The sequence below is a fragment of the Cucurbita maxima genome, unplaced genomic scaffold (genome assembly GCF_002738345.1).
Source record: "Cucurbita maxima cultivar Rimu unplaced genomic scaffold, Cmax_1.0 Cma_Scf00025, whole genome shotgun sequence".
NCBI classification, from domain to species: Eukaryota; Viridiplantae; Streptophyta; class Magnoliopsida; order Cucurbitales; family Cucurbitaceae; genus Cucurbita; species Cucurbita maxima.
In genome coordinates, this window is record NW_019272041.1 from 2800107 (window position 1) to 2822960 (window position 22854).

The window sequence follows — 22854 nt, forward strand, 5'->3', positions numbered from 1 at the left end:
AACACCTGTAATATTAGCAATGTGGAACAAATGTCACTACAACAAGGTTGACTTTTCCAACACTAAAAAAGCATTATTAAACAAAAAAAAATTGACTCTGTATTACATTATGCGATAGCGACATTAACGGATTTTTGTCACATTTTTACACCAAATTTAATGCTTCTATGAATTTACTGGGTTGATTTTATAGACTCAAGTTTGCATGAACACAAAATTTCCAAGAAATAAAGTTTAAATGGTCCCATTCATTAGATATGTTACTTATTTGTTCTCTTTGTCAAAACATCACTTTACAACAAAACTAAAATTTTATATTCATATTCTTATGCTTTACCCTGTCTCATAAACCAAAATTTAGAATTGCTTCACGGAATCACTTTTTTAAAGCGCTATAAAGTTAGCGATAAAGTTTATGTGAATTTTTTTGAAGATGTAAATAATGGCCCGTTACGTATCGTTTCAATCTCATGGTTTTAAAACATGTTTTTTATGAACACCGTTCACACTATTTGTAACAGCTCAAGCCCATCGCTAACAAATATTGTCTTCGTGAGATTCCACATCGGTTGAAGAGAGGTATAATCCATGAAAATAATTATGAATATTTATGTGTGTATTATTCTCCACACGAAACTACGTTGTTATTAAAATAAAAGATATGAATCTTTTGACAATAACATATTATCATAATATATTGTATTAATTTTTATATATATCCTCTCTTTTAGTCAAACAAAATTACATTTTTCTTAAATGGGAGAGATTGATGGCGATATGGGATGCATGAATTGGATTGGTCGTTTATTAAAATCACAAAAAGTGCAAAACACAACTTCTTTTTTAATATTATTATTGTCGTTGTTTTGGGTATTTTTTTATTGGACAACATTTGAAAGCAACTTTGTAATGAATTTGTAACCACTCAAATCCACCGCAAGGAGATATCTGTTATACATCATTCTGAGCCTCAACCACTCTTTTGGAGACCAACGTATGCGTCGGTATACTGTTTGGTGTCTGGTTCTGATACCACCTATTATAGTCCAATTTTGATTTAGTTACTTATCACCATTAGTTTCACTATTTTCAAACACATTTATTAAGGAGAGACTTCCAGACCCTTATACAAAATGTTTTGTTCTTCATCTCCAATTGGAATCTAACAGCAATTTCATGTCAATTGTCTTATTTTTTTTAAAAAAAAATTGATTTCCATGCCAAATTTTGATTTTTCTTCGATTCGATTGATGGGATTGAGATTGATATTTCAATCTTTCTTCTTCGAACGTATTGATTTGACCTCATAAGCAGGACCGCCACCCCATAGCATATTGCCACCAGAAGCAGATCTCATATTTCTTCTAGAGAATCTCCTAATTGTTCCAGAGCAACTAGAAAGAGATTCTTTAATCAGAAAGAATTCAGTTCAGGTGTGGGATACCTATCCAGAAGTTTTCGCAACTCAATCATATATGATGGAATCATCAAAGATTTGACATTTTCGAACTCTATCTGTAACTCATTATAGGCTCGAGAAACAAAGAGAAGACCATTAGGTTAATTTGGATTAAATTCAACAAAAAAATATATATATATATCAAGTTGAGCCAGTCCATTTACACCCTTAAACTAATGCAAACGCAATTAATAATTATGAGCAAAATTGATTGAATAATAGAGTATTAACGTTGAAAAAGTTGTTATTAATGGGTATTATCATAATAATAATAATAATCATAAAATGGTAAGTTTTCTCGTGCTAATTATCCTTAAAATGCGTAAATAAGAATATGTTGACCTACGTGGAACACAACTTATCATAATCAAATTAAAATCGAACCCAGTCCACGTGTCGAATTCGTATTGACGCAGATTCAAAGGTCCACGCTTAGTAGATTACGTATACACATTCGTAATCAAAATCCCATATGAAAAACAAATGTAAAATTTAAAATAAAAAAAGAGGAGTTTTTCTCCAAATATTCCAGTTTCCATATAATATAAAAAACTTGTAACTTTTTTAAATTTCAGAAAAGAACAAAAGCCATTTCTTTTTACTTTTTAATTTTTTTAATTAAATTTAAAAGAGTTTTGGTGTTGATATAAACAAACTCTCAGTTGGGTTTGTTTCTCAAGCTTCCTCCTTGTCTCATTTTAGAGAGAGAAAGAAAGAACGAAGAATGGAAGAGACAAAATCCAAATTCAAGAGGATTTGTGTTTTCTGTGGAAGCAGTTCTGGGAACAAGCCTACCTACCAGTCTGCTGCTGTGGAGCTTGCCAAAGAACTGGTTCTTTCCTTTTCCTTTTTCCTCCCAAGTTTTTAAATTTTTATAAAAAAAAATGATCCATCTCTTTCAGAGTCATCATCTTTGATAGTACCACGACGAGTTGAGCTATAACCTGTCTCATGCATGATCTAAACGTGTTTGCTTGATATGATGACACTTCTAATGATCCCTGGTTTTTTAGCTACACTTGGCTATCTGCTTCACATTCTTCTATGCCTCATTTTCTCCATTATCGTTTAAAAATCAAAACTTTTTTTTTCTATTGTTTTCTTGCGCCACGTGTTTGAATTTTGAATGCTTTTGTGTTTTTTTTCTTGTAAGGTGGAGAGAAGAATTGATCTTGTTTATGGAGGAGGCAGCGTGGGATTGATGGGTCTTGTTTCTCGAGCTGTTCATGATGGCGGCCGTCATGTTCTAGGGTTTATCTCTCTCTCTCTCTCTCTCTACATTTCTTCATAATCTCATCTTCCAATTACAAGACATCATTCATAATTAAGTTCTTTTGGGCTTTTGTTCAAAAAGTTATGATTTTGTTGGAACCCGACAGCTCTATTTCATTATTATTTGTAAAAACACTGATGAATTTTTATGTTTTGCAAGTCAATGAGAACATTCATGGAATGTTGATCTTTGTATGTTTTTGTTTGTTCTACAGAATAATTCCACGAACCCTAATGCCGGTTGAGGTACATACACTAAACTTCTAACATTTGTACCATCTTTTTTCTCCTTTGCATGAACTAATGGCTACTAAGTTTATGAATTTTGAATATGTTTAGATCACTGGTGGGACTGTTGGAGAAGTCAAACCGGTGTCGGATATGCACCAAAGAAAGGCCGAGATGGCTCGCCGAGCCGATGCTTTCATCGCTTTACCAGGTACTTGTTGACCTCATACGTCGTTTGGGTTCAGGTTCGGGTTCAAATTCGGTGAATTTAACAACTTTGAAATTGAATCATAGGAGGATATGGGACCCTTGAAGAGCTTCTTGAAGTTATTACATGGGCACAACTTGGGATCCATCGCAAGCCAGTGAGTACATAAAAAAAAAAAAAGTTTAAAAAATCTTCATTTTATGTGAACATACTTTGGAATTTTGGCTAAACTTTTGGACGAAGAAAGTCCTTACTTCAGCTAATTTAGGAAATCTTCATGAGTTTATAATAAAAAAAATATTCTCTCCATTAGTGTGAGGCGTTTTGGTAAAGCCTAAATAAAAGTCATGAGAGCTTATGCTCAACGTAGACATTATCATACTATTGTGGAGAGTCGTATTTGTCTAACATAAACATTTGGACTCATCCATAAATGGCATGTCGTGTTTAAGGACTCATCCATAAATGGCATGTCGTGTTTAAGGCATAATGATATAAAATCATAATAGCCATTTCACATGATAAGCATGTTCTAGTTAGGCCCTCCATTTTATAATTCCATGATTATTAATAACCTTATGATTCCCCATGTATTTTGGAGAACACACCAGAAAAGATCCCATTTTTCAACACCCTTTTGCTTCATAAACAAGTTATGAAGAATCCCATTCCCCATTTCTAAAAGATTAAAATTATGATTGTAATCCTAATCAATAGAGTTCTTGAGTCTGTTTAGTCAAATGTTCGATACGGGTAACGGTTAGGTCAACCCTAAATCCGAAATCGAGACAATAACAATGTTTGGAATAGAATCAAAACATGTGAATGCGAGTGAAGTTGGTAATCGTACCGCAATTATTATTATTAATAAAATAGTTTGATGGAAACCAGGAGAGGAGGAGATGTTAAATTTAAAAGGCACATTAAATTGCTGGTCAAACAAAGTTGGATGATTAGAGTATAAAACAGAAGCAATTAATTATGAAAAAAATGATATAAAATTTGCACAGGTGGGACTGTTGAATGTGGATGGATACTACAATTCGTTGCTGAGTTTCATCGATAAAACAGTTGATGAAGGCTTTGTTTCGCCAACTGCACGTCGAATTATTGTGTCTGCTCCAACTGCTAAGCTTTTAGTCCAACAACTTGAGGTATATTTTTTTTTTTTTTTTATGGTAATAATTATAATATCACGGTCTAACTTTACATTGAAACAAAAATATTTCTAATAAAAGTGTGAAAATAAGTTTTAAAATCGCGAGAATAACAGCTATATTGTAACAAAACAGAAAATATCGAGCTATATTGTAACAAAACAGAAAATATCGACTAATTGTGGTCTTAGACAGGAGAATTTATAAAAGTGGATTTTGAGTTTTTTTTTTTTTTTTTTAATTTTTAATTGTTTTTGGTAAATACGACAGGAATACAAACCGGAGTACGACGAGATAATTTCACAGTTGGTGTGGGAAGATGCTGACAGGAGGAGTTACGTGGCCGAACCAGAGATTGCCACATAATACATGTGGTTTTGGTCAAAGTGGTTGATGGAAAGAAATGGGGGTGTTTTGTCTTTACTTGGGTATACAATATTTTATAATAAAGATATAATATTATATAAACTTCAACACAGGAACACAGGAACACAGGAACACAGGAACACAGGAACACAGGAACACAGGAAACTATCCTTTTTTTTTCCTTTTCTTTTTATTATTTTCTTGTGGGCATTTATGTATAAATGTTGGAAGTGAAAAGAAAAAGAAATTGGGAATATAAAGGCTTTGTTTATAATTATTATGTATTATTAATTGAAATAAAAAATGTATAGTACAATTTGACTTTGAAGTTATGAATGGTAGGCGTGGACATGTTGGGCACATGTTTAATGATTAATGTCCCAAAAAAAAGTGTATAATTTTGTATTAATTCCATGAAAGATTGTGTGTTAAGCAATCAAATTAAATATCAAAGTTTAAGTTCGGTTTATCGAATCACGAGGATACAAATTCTAGCAGATTTAATCCGAGAACTCGAAGTTCGATTCATTTTCGATCGATCGTGAAATTTAGAGTTCATCGACAGAAAAAGACACGAGCAGTAGAGGGCGTGAAACCATTGATGCCATTGCAAATCAAGGATAATAATTCTACAAAACAAACCATAGAGACTGTCTGCATAATTCATCTAAAGAAGATAAAATTCGACTCTATATATCTGATGACGAGATGATGAGATGACTCGAGCCTCGTTAACCAATTTGTTCCACAAGCGGATTAACTAAACTGGCAATGGCATTGCACCAGATTCAAACTTCTTACACGCAATTAAGCAATAGCAGAAAAGTACTCTTTGCTACCCTTGGGGTCTGGCTTCATCGATTTCTCCCCGGGTTTCCATCCCGCTGGGCAAACTTCGTCGGGGTTCTCTTGCACGTATTGCAATGCCTGCAACATCAAAGACAAGGAAATTATGAACAACAACTCTTGATAAACAATCTTCTTATTGTTAGATGAATGATTGAAATTACTTGGAGAGTTCTCTTCGTCTCGTCTACGCTCCGACCAATACCAAGATTGTTTATTGTGGAGTGTTGGATAACTCCTTCCTTGTCAATTATGAACAGACCCCTTAGTGCAATTCCCTGTTCATTAAATTGTTGTGGATAAAGGTTAGGTAAGCAATTACAACCATGTGACTTCTACACCTATTGTAGAGGTGTATACTCAAACAATGCCTACAAAATTAAAATAATGGCTAAAGGTCCACCGCTTATAGATATAGTCCACTTTAGCTCGTTACGTATTGCAGTCAGCCTCACGGTTTTAAAGCACATCTGTTAGGGAGAGGCTTTCACATCCTTATAAGGAATGTTTCGTTCTCCTCTCCAACCAACGATCTCACATTTTTCTCACTACAATGTCAACAAAAACTGAATTCCAGGTTTTTATTCACAACAGCTCATTAGCTGCTTGGTTTCTTAGAACAATGATTTTATGGTAGAGGCCTAATTTGGAACAAACTTTGTAATTCACAAAACAAAACAGTAGGGGATGATATTGACATACCTGATCGGGGATCAGCACACCATAAGATTTTGAAATTGATTTAGTGACATCAGAAACCAGAGGATACTGAAGATCACCAAGCCCACCGGACTTTCTATCAGTTTGGACCCAAGCAAGATGTGAGAACTGCAAAAAGGTTCTATTTAGTATCATCACAATCACAATCACAACCAAAATTGTGGCAGCTCAAGCCCACTGCTAGCAGATATTATTCTCTTTGAGTTTTCTCTTTCGGGCTTCCTCTCAAGGTTTTTAAAACGCATCTAATAGGGCGAGGTTTCCACACCTTTATAAAAAATGTTTTGTTCCCTCTCCAACCGATGTGGGGTCTCACAATCCACCCCCTTTCGAGGCCTAGCATCTTCGCTGGCACTCGTTCTCTCTCCAATCGATGTGAAATCTCAAAGAACAAACTACAACATTTTGAGGAATAGAAACAGAATTTCATCAACACAAAACTTCTTTGCAAAAGTATAACTTTGTTGAACAAGAGAAGCAAGTATCTACTTACAACACTGTCAACTGAAACACCCAAAACTTCTGTGTTTAGCTCCTTAAATTCTTCATACCGATCACTGAAAGCAGTAATCTCTACAAAATAGGAGGTAAAATAAACACAAGTTCAAAGCAGCTCAAGACAATATTTGCTGAGCTTCAATTTGGGATAGTTTAGTGCAACAAACCTGTGGGGCAAACAAACGTAAAATCCAATGGGTAGAAAAAGAGAATCACATATTTCTTCCCAATGTACTCTGAAAGTTTAACCTGAAACCGTAACACTTCAGATCAAATGTGAAGACGATGCAATCCTGAATGGTAAACCTTTGAAACTTGCACATAATCTTTAACCAAACCTTTTATAGGCTTACTGTAATTCTACTCCAAAAATCATTGCACTAATACAGCCAGATGACGACACAGAGGAATAAGCAGTATCCAAAACCTAAGCCATGGAGAATTACCTTGATAAATTCCTGATCAAAAACTGCCTCAGCCTCAAAATCTGGTGCTACATTTCCAACCAATGGCAACTCACTCTGTAAAAACAAATAATGGAACACAACGTCAGAAGTGGAACCCTCAAAAGAAATAATTCGCATGTTCATATTTTGAGTTACAAGATGCTGATTTCTGCCTTGCACGAACAAACATCATAAGTTGCATATACAATATACATGAAAATTATAATAGATACAAACTCTTTAAACTCACCCCTGCATGACTGAATCAATAATCTGAATACGTGAAGAAAAATTCAAAGAACATAACGAAGACAGGAGAAGTTTTCAGAAAAGGGTATTTGAAAAGGCGACATTTAAGGAATGATAAGTTCGATTTCCAAAATTTTGGCATAATGCAGTCGGAGTACAAAAGAAATGGCTAATTGTTGCCGCCAATATCCAAATATATACGAATAAAATGCCCCATTGATCATTACATAATTAACCAAAATTAGGGGAAACAAAACATCCTATTAAATGCATTCGGACTTCAGAAAGAAAAACCAAACAAGAAGCACAAGGAAAACAAAACGAAAATTACGAATTTCAAACTTCACCAAAAAACTGAAGAACCGCAAAACAAGGGCATAGTGAGAGATGCAACACTTACAGAAGCTCGGACAGCAAAGCTCCGTCTGGACCTAGCTCCACGGGAGGAGGAAATTGAACGAAGGGCGGAAGGCTGGAAGGACTTACGAAGGCCGACGAAAGATTTGGGGAGTGCTAGGTTTCGAGAGGAGGGGGCGGAAGCAGTGGGAGCATTGGACTTGGCTGGAAAAGCGGAGGGGTTGGAGGAGAAGAGGGCGGTGGCGGTAGCAGCGGAGCAAGCCATAGCGGAGGAGGAAGCTGGAAGCTGCAGCAGAAAGTCAGTCTAAGGCGCAAAAATGGAGACGAGAGGATAAGTAAAGGGAACGTTGGATAGCTCCCTGGTTCACCTCCACACACTTGGGGGCAATCCTGGAAATATCCAGTTTGGTACAGATAGGAAGATCGAGAAGAAGAAGGGTAATATGGTAGTTTCGCATCAGATTTTGGGCTTAGAAAGCTTGGCCCATATAAATAAGTTGTTGAATCTCAGGCCTACGGCCCATTTCTATAATGCCATCCATCCACCTCCCTTCACCACTATTTTGAATTTTCCATTTTTATACATTTTTTTAGTACAATTTTTAAAGATTTCAAAAGTGTTGAGAGTAAATATATATATATATATATAATAAATTAAATTGAATCTCTAATTTCTTCGTTACGAGAATAAACTTTAACTAATTAAATTATTTAGTGAATATATATATTAATTTTTTTATGGTGAAAAGTTCAAATATTTATTGTAAAAATATTTTTGATTGCATCTTTTTTTGTCGTATCTGCACTTCAAATATTAACATATTAAGGGACAGAGAATAAAGTCGAACAAAAAAAAAAGATTCATTTTTAGTCCAATTTCTTTTTTCTTCTTTTAATTTTTACTTTTGAACTCCTCACCTTTTTTATTATTATTATTATTATTCTTAACATGGTTAAAACTAGTCACTTTTACCAATGTTATTCTTATTAATCTCTTTCTTCCTCCATATTTTGTCTTACTAATCACACTTTATAATATTCTTATTTTGTTGGTGAATTTTTCATTTCATACCCACTTTTTGACTTTTACCTACCAACCTTACTATATTCCTTACCACATAAGAAGATAAGAAAATTTGATCCATTAATATTAAAAGAAACGTACTAATTACAAAAAGTATCTTTTGATGAAAACATTCACGAACAAGGAATGCCTATACATTTAAAAAAAAAATTCATCTGACATATTATTTGAGTCTAATGTGCACGTGGGTTCATTTATGATATACGATCACAAACAAAATTGATGTTGATTAACAAACTGAACAAAGAAGGTGAGGTAAAGATTATGAAAACGACAAGTGGGGGGAAAATTGGGATTGGACTCATCGGCTATGTTGATGGAAGGAGCATATGTGGCGTTCCTAAACCCACAAACTTGTTCTAAACTTGTTGCGAATTTGGAAAATAGAGGATTAGTTTAAGAATTTCGTTTTCACCTTTTTCACATTTTAAAGAAAAAGTATGGGTTGAAAAGAACAATCAACGATTCTGACCATTTAATTTTAATTGTGTTCTTCCCCTAATGCAAATACGCGCCACCCTTCTTCCTTCTCTCTCCTCTCCACTAAGCCTCTGTTTCTGCCGCCATGGATGATATCTCCGCTCAAAAACCATACCCACCACCGCCGAATCTCCGCCGAAGAAACTCCATCGCGGTGCCCGTCGTTGTGCCATCAAAACTAAACCTTTTCGCCTTCTCCGCCACCAAGTCCTCCGGCGGCTCAGCTGCATCGCCGCCATTGGCTTTCGAGCTCTTCCCGGTTAAATCCTCCTCCCACTCCCTTACCTACACTTCTCTCAGAGACATTTTGCCATCTCCGACTTCCATGAGCTCTCCCACCGCCGCCTCTGCAGCGAATTCGGGCTTTGAGATCTCGATCCGCAACCGCCTCGTGAAGCAAGCGGCTTGGGCGTATCTTCAACCCATGTCTTCCTCTCCGGGATCATCAGGACCCCACCTCCTCCGCCGTATCTGGCTCAGATTTTCAGCTTGTCTAGGCTTCCTCAACCTGCACATAATTTCCAGTGTGACAAAGGCTTTGGATCGGATATTTCGCGTTGTGGGGTTCAGTTTTGTCTATTAATGGTGGTCAAGGGGAATACAAATCAGCTCCTCCCTTTGACTGAAATAAATCGTCATCTGTTTCTATTCTGTTCTATGTATTAATGAATATATGCACATACACCCCTATGAGTACAGTCTAAGAAGAAGAAGAAAAGGAAAAATTGGGATGTAAATGTTTGATGAAAAGTTCCAAAATGAATCTAATCTTTTATCTTCCTTTGGTCGGGAGAGGGTTTGCAGTGTTGTCTTCTTCTTTTTTATGTACAGTTTTTTGTTCGGTAACTTCTAGTAGGTTTTTTTGGATCCTCGGAATCGAGCTTGGTTGTGGTTTTGATCTTCATAAAAATAGTTTGTTTGATCATGAAGGGGAAATTGCACATCAAAGTCCTCCGATGTGGCTGTGGAACGCCGATTACTGGAACCGGGCAGAGGAGGGGCACTTGGAAACCACTTCATGGCATTGCTCTTGCTCGAGTCCTTGGTCTTCCTTGGAGGCTTGTGGAAGAACGAGGGCAGGTCATTTGGACGCGGCGGAGGTGGTGGTGGCGCTGGCGGCGCACTTGGACGTTGGTGACGTTCGTTCCTCTGCAAAATGTCAAATTTTATCGCTAATTAAATGGATTTCGATGCTCCGGCTGGGTTCTATTCCTAATAAGGTTTTTGTAAATGTCTTAAAAGCACAGGAAAATAAGTTCTTTCTTGCTCTCATTAACTGCTAAAACTAAAAGGGCTTCGAGGAAGAGGATCAGAAGGTTACCCTGTCTTCTGGGGCCGCAGCTGCAGGCCTAGCTATGTAGTTAATAACTTGGACGATTGCAGATTGGCTCAACTCAGTACAGTTTTTCCAGTAGAACAGGGCCAATTCCCAGCCCTTCACTCTCCAATCCCCCATCTTCTGTTCAATATCTGTTTCGTGTTTATCTACCAAGGGCCGCAGCAAAGTGTCGAACACATATTTTGTTCCCTGCATTGTTTTAGCCCAACATTAACAAACAGATCAGCTGTATCCAAATTTGAAATAAATGTCCTGTGCTCTTACATCTTGGTCTGAAGCTACTTGTTTGAAAATTTTGAAATAGGACTTCAGATTCCTATAATTTTGGTAGATTTAGACAGTTTCTACTTCAATGAAGTTTCAAAATCAACATTTTAGTTCCAAATAGTTCCTAATTTGCGTTAACAGTTAGATGGCAAGAAACTTAACGGCAATCAATTTGATTCTGAAGCTTCAAATTGACACCAAACCTTGATAATTCACATAGTGTTTTAAGTAGTTTCTGATTCGTGTTGATGGTTATATGAGCTAAGTTAGGCGTCGCGTAATGATTAGAACTTTAATATCGTGTACATAATGTTTCTTACATATAGAGAATTAGCTTCAATGATTACATCTCTCAGTTTCCTTACCTTGGTCTTTGGATACCACAAATAGATAAAGAGGGCCAGCTTCAATTCCCCGTACATGGGCAACCTGACAAAGTTTTGGACCATAAATTTTAAGCACAGGCGAAATGATGAGAAATGCAACAAGTTATTAACATTCTTCAGGGAAAGAAATAAAGAAAGCTACACATACCATGCGACTAAAGTGTCAGCAATCCTCTCAACAACTGTTAAAATGGCCACAATGATCCTGCAAATATTGAATAAATAGGCTTTCAATTCAAAAGTAACGTAATAAAAAACAAAGTGGAGTGAAAGCTACTCAAACTCAATGTTCAAAGCAGACAAAGGCAAAGCCATAAAGAGCGTCAACAAAACCCTTTCCACTGTTGTGCCCAAACACAAAAATCTAAGTCGATCGCTCTTCATCAAGGTTGCGCATGTAAATTAGCTATAATCAGAAGGACTAGAATGGAATTCGAGAAATAAATGCTTATTGATTACGAGAGACGATAAAATAATCAGGTCAACAGCTATAGATCAGGGCACAAATCATCAACCGCACCACTAAATCGAATAGCAAAACCGGATTCGTTCTTACCAAAATTGACACCAGAATTGAAGCTCTCGGATTTCAATCCGACTCTGCACAACCGTTTTGTAGCATTGAAACGCAGGATAAGCATAGCCAAACAGCATCCTACATCGATCAATATTCATCAATCACTAAATCCACCGCCAGAAAGAAAAATAAAAACCAGAGAAACTCTCTTGGAATCGAAGAAACAAAGAACTCACAGAAGGCATCGAACCATAAACTCCCCCAACATTGTGATTCACTACACAATACAACACAACACAATCAACTCCCGCCAAATTCACCTAAAACAGAGCTCAACAACAAAGGAAATAGACTCAGCATCCAACATCCAAAAGCCCAAAGTCTTAACCAATAATCAAAAAACATATAAATAAGGAAACGGCAGAGATAATATTACCGTGATCGGAGAAGAAATTGAAGTCCGTCAGTTGACTTGGTACAAAACGAGAAACGCCAGAAATCTCTGGAAGAGAAAGAAGGAGAGCGGAGTTTGAAGGTTTGGGGGAAAGGATTTTGGAATGGCGTGAAGGAAATGGGGATTGGGAGGAAGGTAAGATATATAGTTATGGAGTTTGTAGAGAGAGAAAGTGAGAGGAGAGAGAAGATTTCTTGCGGAGGACGTCTTCGTCTTTCTCTTGCACGCGATTCAGTCAGAGGGGAGAAGCGATGATTTTCCTGAGATTCTTCTTCTTCTAATTCAAAACCAGTTTGGTTGTCTTCTTCAGGCAGTTATGAGGAGGGTAGTTTGGTAATTTCCCACACTCCTTATTCTTATTTCTCCCTTTCCTTTCCTTTTTCGGTATTTTGAGTTGCTTTGTTCTTATATAATTATCTTTAAATGGAAACTATAATTAATTTTTTTTATTACAACTTACAAATAATAATGAAAATATTCATTAATTGCTTAATTCATCAACTGGGGATTTGTAACCTTCACGCACAAATTAAACTAAAAAAAAAAAAAAAGTCAATTCAGATAAAATATTAATCCATTTGAATAAAAAAATAATATAAGGTAGAAAAAGATTAATGTGAATAAATATTAGCATTATTTTTAACAATTATAAGGTGTGTTATTTGAATTAGTCATATAGTTAATTTATTTAAAACTTGCATATGTGATAACGTAAAGTCGAATGAAATAAAAAAATATATATTTTAAAACTCAAAAACATGTCGTTAATTAAGGAGGCTCAAAGCACCTAGGGAGTAACGCTCTCTAATTTATTTTCAAAAATTGTTGTAGTTGGTTCACCATCTTCCCACTTTCCCTCCCATCATTATTATTATTATTATTTATTTATTTATTTATTTATTTATTATTAATCCACCCTTCAATTAAATTTCTGGATTTTGACCTGGCCTTCCCAATATTCTTAATTTAATTTTCCATCTCTATCACATCTTTAATTCGTTTTAAATTACCTCTTCAAATCTCGAGCTATTATTTAAATATAAAACATAATTAATATTCGATCATCAACATTTTCCTACCACATATCATATCTTTCTATTACTTCTTAGTCATCTTATCCTCAGAATTACTCTAGTTCTAGTTCAGTTGTTGTCTACATTCATTCCTATCTCTTTAGTTACGAATTTTATAAAACTATAATATTATTATTATTATTTTAATAAGGAAGTTTAATAATTAATTTAAAATTTAACTAATTTTATTATCTTATTGTTTTCTTTTTTTAACTTATTTAAATGACGTAAGGGTGAAAAAATTTAATGTCGAGTATTATCATGTTAGATAGATTTTTGAACGACGAAATGGGTTCCAAAAGAAAAGTAAATGAGAATATAAGAAGACTTTTATAATAATATATACAAAGACTTAAATTACAAAAATAATATATATTCTTTACTAATGTTTTATAATAATAATAAGTCAGGTTTAATAATCATTTAATTTTTTAAAAATTTAGTCAAAATATGGTTAGAAAACAAACAAAATCTATCTGTCAATCTTATCTTCATTTTCTTTATTTTTTAATTATTGTAATAATTTTTCAATAAAGGAATTTAAAGAAATAAGATTGGTTTTTTTTTTTTAATGGAATTGGTGAAGAAAAAGTGTTTTTTTTTTTTTTAAATAGTTAACAAAATAATATATTAAAATGACTAAAATACTTTAGTAGCCACTATCCAACACTAACCCCACACGTTGTCGATGATCGTGAAGGATAACCACGGTGAACTCACTGCTAGCAACTACCGTGCATTCACCATTGAAGATTATTTCCAACTACAACTTCCAGAGATCCAACGATCATCTCATGCAATTACTATTTGCGTCGGCTTGAGTCTTCTAATAAAAGTTATTGGTAGTGATGAATACGAATTATGAAGTTAGTTTAAAAGATTTTTAGATAATTATATGGTTAGAGTAATTACAAAATTAAAATAGAAAATGAAAGAGATCTGCTAGACAGTGTCACGGTCATGCTCGTCCAGGGCGTGTTGCCCATGGCCGCATGCCTATGGCAAGCCAAACCCTTGTCATGTCTTTTCATTCTAGTGTTTTTACTTCTATAGTTCTAGGGTGTATGACGCCTCAAAAATATCATGTCTAGGCCTGCCAGACATGAAATGTCTCAAAATGTACTATAGGGGGATATGACTAGTTGTCAACTTCTCCCTACCCAAGGTTATATATGCTAAGCCGTTGTTATCTCTCTCTTGCTTGCTTATATAACGTCTCTTTCTAAAATCTCTCTTTCTAAAATCTCTCTCTACCCTCGTTTTCCAAAACCTTCTTTTAAAACCGAGGCTAGAGGCTCGATCATACGTCGCTTGGCCGTAGGCGACGCAAGTACAAATTGGCTTAGCTCACTTGTCGTTGGAAAGTGAGTCCCACACAATCGCTAGTCCGCTGCCTTTAAAAGTGCGATTGTGTCAGACAGCACCCCAAAAAAGTGCAAAGTTTGGTTTACCAGCAAGCTAAGAGACGTGGCGGCATCTATTATTTGCATTCGATTTGGCCTTCCAAAGACTATATTATTTCCTTCCTTCCTTCTCTAATTCCAACTCCTTTATGCCTTATAAGTAGTTATTAGTTGGAAGTTTGTTTACCAGATTTTGCATCAATCATTGGTCAACAATTACCCGAACTTGAGGTCAAATCAATTGTTATGTTCTTAGTTGAGATTTGGAAGATTCAAACATTCCACACTCTTCTAAGTTTCTTATGACATGGTCATATTATTCAGATTCAGTACCATGATTTTAATTCATTCAATATATAACATTAAAAATGGAAAAGAGAGTAGATAACGTTAATAGATAAAATTAAAGTGGTGGGTTTTAGGATTTTGTGTAACGTTGGGAGGCAACCTCGTGACCTCGTGACTTCATGGACCATTTAACTTTGTGTCAATTCTTTTTAATATCCACAAATATTTATTTTATCAAACATATACATCCAATTTTTCATTATACAATAAAGTTTTTATGTATGTAATCTGCCAACTTGACACCCGACATGGCCATATACCATATGAATTCAAAACATCTCCGGGTTCATGTACCTAAAAAAAAAATAATAAAAAAAAAAAAAATAAACAAATATAATTTCTAAAACTGAACTTATCATATGATTACTAGTTGGCTAATGTGTGACAAAATCATATCATAAATGTTAAAGATAGCCGAGGAGGAGTCAGTCATAATGAGATTCAACTTTGAAGGTCTCGAGTATTGAAATTCAATTAATTGGTTTGAAAATACAAATAAATTAATTATTAAGGGATGATGGAAATTTGAAAACGGGAATTAATTATGATATTCCTTTATAAATTAATTAAATTATCAATTTTGTAAGCGAAGACTTTGTGCTATTAATTGAGATTGCAGGATCTTTAAACACTTTCCTAATTATTATTATATTTTTAATTGTAATTAAATAAATAAATAAAATTTAAAAATGAGGATTTTGGGTCAAGAGGGCCATCATAATTAATCGAACACGCCAATAATTAATTAAGATGGAAGGGTAAGCAAATTGAAATAATAATGTCTTTTTCATAATTAAAATTTGGATTATTAAAAAAGGTCAGACAAGGTCATCATACACGTGGGACCAGTCGTAGCTCACGTGCAGGATTTATAGATCTCTAAACACTTCACTCCCCATTTCCCCTCCGCCATTCCTCTGCTTTCTCCTCCTCCTCCTCCACCTCCACCCATAATGGCCGCCGTCAAAAAAAAGCTTCTCGTCAACTTCACCTCCGTCGACATTGGCTGTGGAAGTTGCCGGAAGCCCAAATCCATTCTCTCACAGATTTTCCGCCCCAAGCCCAAGTCGCCAAACTCCAATTCCGACCGCCGTCTCTTCCGCTCGCCCTCGAGTTTTTCCGACAAGAAGCTTAGCGACGTCGACATGGCGTATGGCTCTGAGGTTGTCCGTAACGAGTCGTGGAAAATCGGTGGCGTGAGCGTGGCGGTGGAGAAGGATTCCAACGATCCGTATGTGGATTTCCGGCAATCGATGTTGCAAATGATTTTGGAAAACGAAATTTACACTCAAGAAGGGCTTCGAGAGCTTCTTAGCTGTTTTCTTCATCTCAATTCGCCTTGTAACCATGGGATTATAATTCGAGCTTTTGCCGAGATCTGGGACGGCGTATCCTGTGGCAGATCGACGGCGGCTAGAAAACAGAGACGCGCCTTGTAACCGTCGCCTCATCATGGCTTCGCATTTCTCGATCAGTGTTAGCCGTTTTTTTTTCTTTTTTGTTGTTTAATTCTGAAGATAGGATGGTTTTTGGGATCTTGATGGATTGGGAAGATGCAGATGTAATTATTGTTAATTGTTTCTTTCGCTAATTGCCAAATACATGGAAGTTTTTTTTTTTAAAATAATATTTTATTCTTTTTCTTTTGCGTAAAGAAATATTCAACTAAAGATATATATATATAATTTAACTTCGAGGATATGAATGGGAGGCGTGATGTCAAAGTTGAGTGAAGAAAGGAATGAATGCTTATTTATTACTCTTTTTTTGTTCTAAGATATTAAGTTATATATGTTTCTTGTTCGAGATTAATATAAAGTATATATAGTTGGTATGAGAGCTTATGAATTGAAGTTAGATGAAATAAGAACAAATTTTATGAACTTAAATCCACATTTTTGTAATTTTTTTGTTGACACAGAGCACAAGGCAAACACAGTTTAAAGAAGATGATGATAAGTTTGTATGAACAGTGAAGAACAGAGCTGCACAGATTGAGATGCAGAAGAAACATATATATATATATATATATATATATAGATATATATATATATATGAGTAGGAAAGAAAGAGAGAAAGAGGTGGCAGTGTGCAGTGAGACATGAATGATGGAGCAGAGAGTTGAAGAAGATCCAGTGATTTCATTGGAAAATGTTGAAATTGAAGCCTCTTCCACCACATCCAAATTTGGCACAGATATCACTGCCTCACTGCTTGCTTGTTTTGCCTCTTCTCACCTCACGTTTAAGCTCCCCTTTTAAGCCATGACTTCTCTCCATCACTGTCTTTGTCTGTTGGGTATTTGACTTAGATTCCACGTCGATTAGACAGGGAAACGAGTGCTAATGAAAATGCTAGACTCGAAAAATAGGTGTATTATGAGATCCCACGTCGATGGAGAGAGGAACGAACCATTGTTTGTAACCGTGTGGAAACTTCTTCGCATTTTAAAAACCTTAAGGAGAAGTCCGAAAGTCTAAAGAAGCGGTGAACTTGAGCTGTTATAAATGATATTAGAGCCAAACACTAGGTGTTGTATCTAAGAAGACACTTAGCCCTGAAGTGGGGTGGACACTAAGTGGTGTGTCAGCAATAATGCTGTGTCGTAAAAGGGGTGGACACCGAGTGATGTGCCAGCAATAACGTTGTGCTGCAGAGGGAGTGGACACTGAGCGGTGTGCCAGTAAGGACATTGGGTCTCGAATGAAGTGAATTGTGGAATCCACGTTCGTTAGAGAGGGGAACTAAGTTTTCTCTGTAAAAGTTTCTTTAATAGTCACTCCCTCTCCCCTCTCTCCACGTGCGACTTCCTTACTACTCTCACTTAACTCTATCCATCTCTAATAAATGTTCTCCAAAACCAAGATATAAATAGATTAGGACTTAAATCATTTATACGTATTTTAATATTTTGCTGGCTTCTATAATTAATTATGCACGTGACTTGAATCAAGTTATATATTTATATGAAAGTACACATACTTGAACTTATACAATCAAATTGTTAAAATACAATAACCAAAATAATTAATTTCGTGTTAAAGTATGTAGTTTAAAAATTAAAATATCAAAATGATTATTTTAAAAATTATTTGTGACCCTAAAAATAAAAAATAAAAAATAAAAAAAGCCCATAATTTAGAAATATAAATCCAATGGCCATTTAATAAAACAATTATTTTATTATAGCCATTGTTTTCACTTTGGGCCCATGTGTTTAAGATGGGCTTGAGTTGGAGAATCATTCGTGTTGGCCCAATTACGATCAAGGCTCATCTTCCTTCATTAACGTAGAATTGTTAGATCAGGTTGCGTTTATAAATAATAAATAACCCAAATTCTCCCATATTACAGTATTACCCTTGTCTCGTGTTCTCTTTAAAACACAATACCTTTTGATCATAGTCTCTGTAGGTTGAGGATTATTGGGAGTGAGTCTCACATTGGTTAATTTAGTGGAAGATCATGGGTTTATAAGTGAGGAATACTATGGAACCTTTTGGAAAAGCCTAAAACAAAGTCAGAGACAGAGAGAGAGTTTAGGCTGAAAGTGGACAATATCATACTATTATGGATAATCGTGATTCCTAACATGGTATTAGAGCCTTTGATCGAGAGCTCCATAAGTCTCAGATGTGAAGCTGTCAGGTGTGTAAACCTCTCTAATCGATAGAAGGGTAGAGGACACAACATGGAGGGAAAGACAAGAGAAGCCCGAGGAGGATGAGATGGTTCGGTCTCATCGACCAAAGAGAAGCATTAAATGCACAACAAAGAACACAAAACTGGTTGGAAAATGTAAGAGCACACAGACACACACAACACAGCCTTCTCCAATGTTTGGTCACAATCCTTTCACTTCATTACAAAAAAAAAAAGAAACCAAACCATATAATAACAATAATAATAATAATACCAAAAGGAGTAATGACAACTATTTAGCATCAAAATCCACATTAATAACCTTATTTTAATGAACACTGTCTCATGAAATTTTAAAATAATTAAATAAAATCTGTAAAAGAGGAAAACATGGACATAAGTTTCTGGACTCATATTTTAAATATAATATAACTCTCTAAGTAAGCATTAATTACAATTACCAACATCTATCTACACTAATTAATCTCCCTAATAAATATTTCCCTGTTTAAAACAATGCCACAAAGCTATTAAATGGAGGGTTAATTAATAAAATGTTGCACATGGGGAAGTGCAGGAACCTAGAAATGAAGAACAGAGCTTATGATTATTTAAAATTAACATATTCATTATAAATAATTAATACTTCGCATAAATTATAGTGCCAAATATCAAATTTATGGCACAGAGATTAGAAGCTTCGCCGCTCAACCCTACACTCTCCCATGTTACAACCTCCATTTTATTTTTATTTTTCACCATTAAAATGAATTTAATCAAATTTATAAAAATAATAATTTAAAATATATTAATACATAAAAAGATAGGGACTTTCTTATCATACATTAAGAATAATTCCCGCATTTTTTGTTTTTTCTTTTGACATGTAGCTCATTTGCTCACCTCCCAATATATATATATATATATTATAAATTAATTAATATTTTCATTTTCATTTTCATTTCAAATTTATTATTTATAGCCATTTACAAAAAATCTGAAATCTGAATGCATGGCGCAAATTAAAACTATGGATTTTTGTTCTATCCTATTATTATATAAAGTATATAAATGGGACCTTTTTATTTATGGTCCTATAAGAACTTTATTATCATAATTATATTTAAAAAAAAAAAATTTATGTTATCCTTTTCAATATCCTATTTAAATCTTTTTAATATATAAATTCTTGAATAATAATTTAATTTTATCTGATAAAAAATCCATTTTTAGAAAAATATATTATAAAATAAATGGGAGATTGTGCCGAAGAGTCTGCTAAAACTGCAAAATAGACAACGACCTACCAAATTCAAAAATCAACGGCTACGATTATATTTATAGGTCCATGACTTCAAAACTCCTCTCCTTGGATTCTCCACGTGTAAGGTATTAATTACTCCGAATTTATTATACGATGAGACGTGTTGTAGAGGATCAACTACTTCATCTAAAATAAATGGAATTTAATAATGAACAAGAGTTGGTCGTTTTTATAGATTTGATGATATCAGTATGCATTAATACTCAAAATTCCGTTAAAAGCAAAATATCAATTTTATGAAAAATAAAATTAAAATAATTTACAAACATTCAAGAAATAATACAATACAATTACTTACCTAATTTATTCTAAAAAAAAATTAAAATTATATATTCGTAACATTTTTCAAATTTGAAAGTTGAGCTCATATTTATAATAATACTTTTTTTTTCTTCATATTTGATTATAAATATATAACTTATTTATATAAAAATTAAAATTATGGATAAGACATGGATTGCCTCTTCTATAGTTGAATATTTTTATTTAAAAAAAATCAAGAAAAAAGATGATGGTGATGTTCATCTAATGAAGTTATCTCCTCGATCTTCACCATGGATGAGGATATACAAGGTAACAAATTTGAAGAAGAAGATGAAGAACACAAGGACGAACAACACGAACCCACCAATGGAGAAATTACAAATTTGTCGGAAATATTAGAGGAGGAGGAGGAAGAAGACGGCGGCGCCGCCATTGCAAGACTGACTAATAAATCCACAAAAGCTGCAAGAATAAATCCATGGTTGTTTCTTCCATTAACTCTCAAGTACCAACTCAAAAGCTCCTCTAAGCTCTCCCAATCCTTCATCCCATGGGCCTCCACCATCTCCTCCATCGATTTCCTAAAATCCAAAAATGGGTCATCGGAATCCATGGATATTACCGTCGTCCCCTCCTTCAACTCCGGCGACACGTCGCCGTTTTCGTTCTCTTTCAGAATCGAGCTCGATTTTCCGGCGGGTTCGAAGAGGAGTCTCTCTGACCTGAGCCCTCGGATCATTCTCTCTATAGGGTCGCCGCCGGAGCAATCCGACGCTGTTGAGAGGCTGCCGGAGGAATCGGAGGAGAGTGTAAAGAAGGAGTCGGAGGAATCTGTTGCGGCGGTGACGACGGCGGCGGAAGTGTTGGTTCGGAAAGAAAGGGTTCTTGGCTGGCGACATGACGGCCAGGGCCAGGTCGACTTGTCGTCTGCGGAGGATTTGAAGAGAGAGGGGAGCTTCATAATCTTCTTCTTCTTGTTCATTAACATGTCTGTGAAAGTGATTTTGGGTGTTGGGTATGGTTTCAAATTTGTTTTGGAGGTTCAAAATTTGAGCTTTCTGTGTGGGACATTAATGGCGGGTCAGAGAGAGAGAGAGAGAGAGAGAGAGAGATTTTGAGGAGGCAGATGGAAAGTGAAGGAGGAAGGTGGGATATAAATGAGGCCTATTTAAGGTTCTTTATTGAGTAAATATAATAAAACAGAAATTTTACTTTTTTTTGTTTTTTTTTTTACAAGAAAAAATAAATTAAAATAATATTAAATTTTGTATTTAACGCCTTTAAATTTTAAAAGGCTACAAAATTTATTTATCATTTGTGAATTAACGTTTTAAATTTAAAAAGTCATTCAAAACAAAAATATTAATAAAATATATAAAGAGCATTAATAAAACTGCAACTCATCGATATTGAATCAATAGAATGCACTTCTTAACATTTGTTCCACTTTTAGAACACCCTGCGTTATATCACTAGATCGTGTGGGGAGAAGTTTTTGGGCCTGAGTAACTAGGGACTTTAGTTAGCATAGAGCCGGAAGAATAGGAAAGAAAAAAAGTTTCTATATTAAAACACATCATTGGATAAGGGAAGTTTTTGTCATTTGGTTTTGAGAGCCTCCCCGTCCCTTACTCGTCTTTTAACAGCTGTCATCCTAGATTTTTTTTCGAATGTCGGAGAAGTCTCACCTTTCTACCTTCGTTCTTAGGCAGTTTGTCTTGGGTCTTTATACATCAGACTATCTTTATCCTTGCCATGGTTCAAGGGTGTCTATACAAAGCTCTTCTCTTCACTCAAAGAGATAGAACTATCTTGCCGGTAGAAGGAATAGGTCTCCGAGACAAGTTCTCTTTAGAAAATTTGAATTTCCTTGAAGATTTTGCCCTTTATCTATCTTGATTCACATGTGAACTATAGTTTCATTTAATGAGGTAAAAATATATATATATATTTTTAAAAGGACAGTCTTGTTCACCAAATCAATTATTTGATTGATGCATATGACAACTCCCATCAACTTCTCAAACATTTTCTATGATCTACAAAGATCATAGTATTGATGCAACTTTTGGTCAATCCTAGGCTCATTGTCCACACTACTTGACCACAGTTCTAAATGCAAAGCATGAAAGTGTTCCTGTTTCCCAATATGTCCAAACATTCATAATACCTAATGCAAATCAAAAGGGAAGGTTCTATTGCCACTTCCTACCTATACCAGAAAACCATTATTCATTTTTGGGGGACCGTGGCCATGGCTCTGCTAACCTTCATGGTGGTCCAGATTACACCATATCCAAACAAAAGATAGGGTATATATTTCCTTATCATCCTAACAAACCATTCAAAAAATTGTATAAAAGATCCTAATAACAAGATTGATTGAGCATTTGAAACCATAAGGGTAGAAAACAAATTACAGCTTGGTGGGGGTGCCCTTATCTGCATCAGTTTGCAGTATTCTACA

The 22854-nt window shown here is 35.0% G+C and overlaps 5 protein-coding genes and 1 long non-coding RNA gene across 7 annotated transcripts; 4 read left to right on the forward strand and 2 right to left on the reverse strand.

Annotated features, from left to right (window-relative positions):
- The first annotated feature begins 2131 nt into the window (after positions 1–2131).
- On the forward strand, positions 2132–4792 carry LOC111498592 (cytokinin riboside 5'-monophosphate phosphoribohydrolase LOG7-like). The gene is made up of 7 exons (XM_023149886.1): positions 2132–2291; positions 2613–2710; positions 2947–2977; positions 3071–3170; positions 3254–3324; positions 4178–4321; positions 4595–4792. Exons 1-7 carry the CDS (start codon positions 2184–2186, stop codon positions 4688–4690), a joined length of 648 nt encoding a protein of 215 aa, XP_023005654.1. The 5' UTR covers positions 2132–2183; the 3' UTR covers positions 4691–4792.
- A 479-nt stretch (positions 4793–5271) lies between these two features.
- Positions 5272–8196, reverse strand: LOC111498589 (2-Cys peroxiredoxin BAS1, chloroplastic). The gene is made up of 7 exons (XM_023149883.1): positions 7850–8196; positions 7201–7275; positions 6922–7003; positions 6750–6829; positions 6239–6364; positions 5701–5814; positions 5272–5617 (listed from the first exon to the last, which is right to left on the reverse strand). The coding sequence occupies exons 1-7, from the start codon at positions 8069–8071 to the stop codon at positions 5498–5500; spliced, it is 819 nt and encodes a 272-aa protein (XP_023005651.1). The 5' UTR covers positions 8072–8196; the 3' UTR covers positions 5272–5497.
- A 1200-nt stretch (positions 8197–9396) lies between these two features.
- On the forward strand, positions 9397–10173 carry LOC111498593. The gene has a single exon (XM_023149887.1). It carries the CDS (start codon positions 9456–9458, stop codon positions 9951–9953), a length of 498 nt encoding a protein of 165 aa, XP_023005655.1. The 5' UTR covers positions 9397–9455; the 3' UTR covers positions 9954–10173.
- LOC111498590 (putative HVA22-like protein g) lies at positions 9988–12609 on the reverse strand. 2 transcript variants are annotated; one of them, XM_023149885.1, is made up of 7 exons: positions 12316–12609; positions 12116–12156; positions 11919–12017; positions 11511–11567; positions 11342–11405; positions 10692–10898; positions 9988–10519 (listed from the first exon to the last, which is right to left on the reverse strand). In XM_023149885.1, exons 2-7 carry the CDS (start codon positions 12145–12147, stop codon positions 10220–10222), a joined length of 759 nt encoding a protein of 252 aa, XP_023005653.1. In that variant the 5' UTR covers positions 12148–12156; positions 12316–12609; the 3' UTR covers positions 9988–10219. The 2 variants fall into 2 exon arrangements, with proteins under 2 accessions (XP_023005653.1, XP_023005652.1); XM_023149884.1 differs by having other exon boundaries at positions 12116–12199; positions 12316–12608.
- LOC111498596 lies at positions 10440–10972 on the forward strand. Its single transcript, XR_002720811.1, has 2 exons — positions 10440–10528; positions 10618–10972. It is a non-coding gene; the product is annotated as an uncharacterized LOC111498596 (long non-coding RNA).
- Positions 12610–15958: 3349 nt separating the features above from the next.
- On the forward strand, positions 15959–17164 carry LOC111498594 (transcription repressor OFP6-like). Its single transcript, XM_023149888.1, has 2 exons — positions 15959–16633; positions 17079–17164. Exon 1 carries the CDS (start codon positions 16111–16113, stop codon positions 16594–16596), a length of 486 nt encoding a protein of 161 aa, XP_023005656.1. The 5' UTR covers positions 15959–16110; the 3' UTR covers positions 16597–16633; positions 17079–17164.
- Positions 17165–22854: the final 5690 nt, after the last annotated feature.